A 1,417-nucleotide genomic window follows, 5' to 3' on the forward strand; every position below is an offset into this window, starting at 1 on the left:
CCCACAGCATCAGCCATGAGTGGGGAGAGAGGGGGTCTCAGGGACCATGACGGGGGTTGGGGGGGACGGCGGCCTGAGGCCTCACGGGGCTGATGGGTGCACACATGTGAACAGGTGCGGGACCCACAGAGCTACAGCCGGGCCTGTCTCTGCCTGTCCTCTTGGCTTGTCCTCTCTGTGGCCACCAACGCCTCCACCCCAAGCCCCTCACTCCGGGAGATGAAGATAAAGAGCACGTAATAAGAATAACATTCGTCACAGAGATAGGAGGAATAATTACAATAATTATCTTTATGAAACTCCTGTCTCGGAAAGAAAATGTAATTTTTCTTATATTACGGGGCTAATTTAAACACCTTCTCCCCTCCTCCACCCCTTTCTTCCCTGAATGAAAAGGAAAAGGTCCAAATAGAGCAGAAAAGAAGGAAATGGGGCCTTGTAGAGTTTAATTGACGGAGCGGGAGCCAGAATGGCGAGGAGCGGGGTCCCTCTCCCAAGCCCAGGCCTGGTGTGTGTGTGTGTGTGGGGGCGGGGAGGTGACTCGGGGAGGGCTTGGGAGACCCCTGCCCAAGCCAGGACGTGATGGGCAGAACATGGGCTTTGCCCTCGCCCACCAGACTCCGCGTGCCTCGGTTTCCCCTTTTGGTGCACAGGGCGTGGCGGGGGTGGGCAGCCCTGGCCTCCGAGGTCACGTGTGTGATCTCGACCCCACACTGAGCCTGTGTCCCCACCTGCACGATGGGGGCCCTGACAGGGGGTTCCGGGGCTCGCTGGGAGGATGAGAGGGGGCAGGAGGCCGACCGCGCCCCGGGCCCACGGCCCGTGCGTCCACTCACAGATGTAGTAGTACTCGTGGCCCGGCCGGAACTCGAAGCCCAGCGAGAAGGGCGTGAAGAGCTGGAACTTCTCGGAGAACTTGAGCGGCCCCCCGGGCGCCGCGGGCCGGTTGCACTCCCAGCGCTTGAAGCCGCGCTGCCGGTGGTCGCAGGAGGCGTGCCCCTCGCCGTTGACCATGTACAGCACGTAGTGCTCCATGCGCTCGGCCGGCGGCAGCGGCGCCCCGTAGTGCGGACAGTAGATGTCCAGGTAGTCGTTGATGCTCACCTCCACCGTGTAGCCCCCGCCGTCGCCCGCGGCGCCCGCGTGGAACCTGGGGGCGGGGCCAGCGGTCACGGGGCGGGGCCACGGCGAGGGGCGGGGCCGGGAGGGCGCGTCAGGGGCGTGGTCAGCGCCGAGTGAGAGGCGGCCTTCGCAGGCCGCGGAGCGGACTCTGCCCCCAGAGATGTTCCGTGGCGGGAGGTCACGGTCTCCCGCCCGGCACCCGCCGCACCAGGCCCCAGTGTGGTGGGCGCTGGGGAGGACGGGCTGCCACCAGGCATTCTGGGTAACATGCAAAAGTGCAGGTGCCACGTGATTC

General features: G+C 64.5%; 1 protein-coding gene across 1 annotated transcript in view; it reads right to left on the minus strand.

The window, feature by feature from the left end:
* EFNA2 (ephrin A2) overlaps window positions 1-1,417 on the minus strand; it is an 11,666-nt gene that overhangs the window by 2,105 nt on the left and 8,144 nt on the right. Inside the window, exon 2 of the mRNA XM_039839069.1 lies at window positions 837-1,150. Coding sequence (XP_039695003.1) covers window positions 837-1,150 — 314 coding nt within the window. The remainder of the gene's footprint in view (window positions 1-836; window positions 1,151-1,417) is intronic.

This window comes from Pteropus medius, unplaced genomic scaffold (genome assembly GCF_902729225.1).
Source record: "Pteropus medius unplaced genomic scaffold, Ma_sr-lr_union100, whole genome shotgun sequence".
Lineage (NCBI taxonomy): Eukaryota > Metazoa > Chordata > Mammalia > Chiroptera > Pteropodidae > Pteropus > Pteropus medius.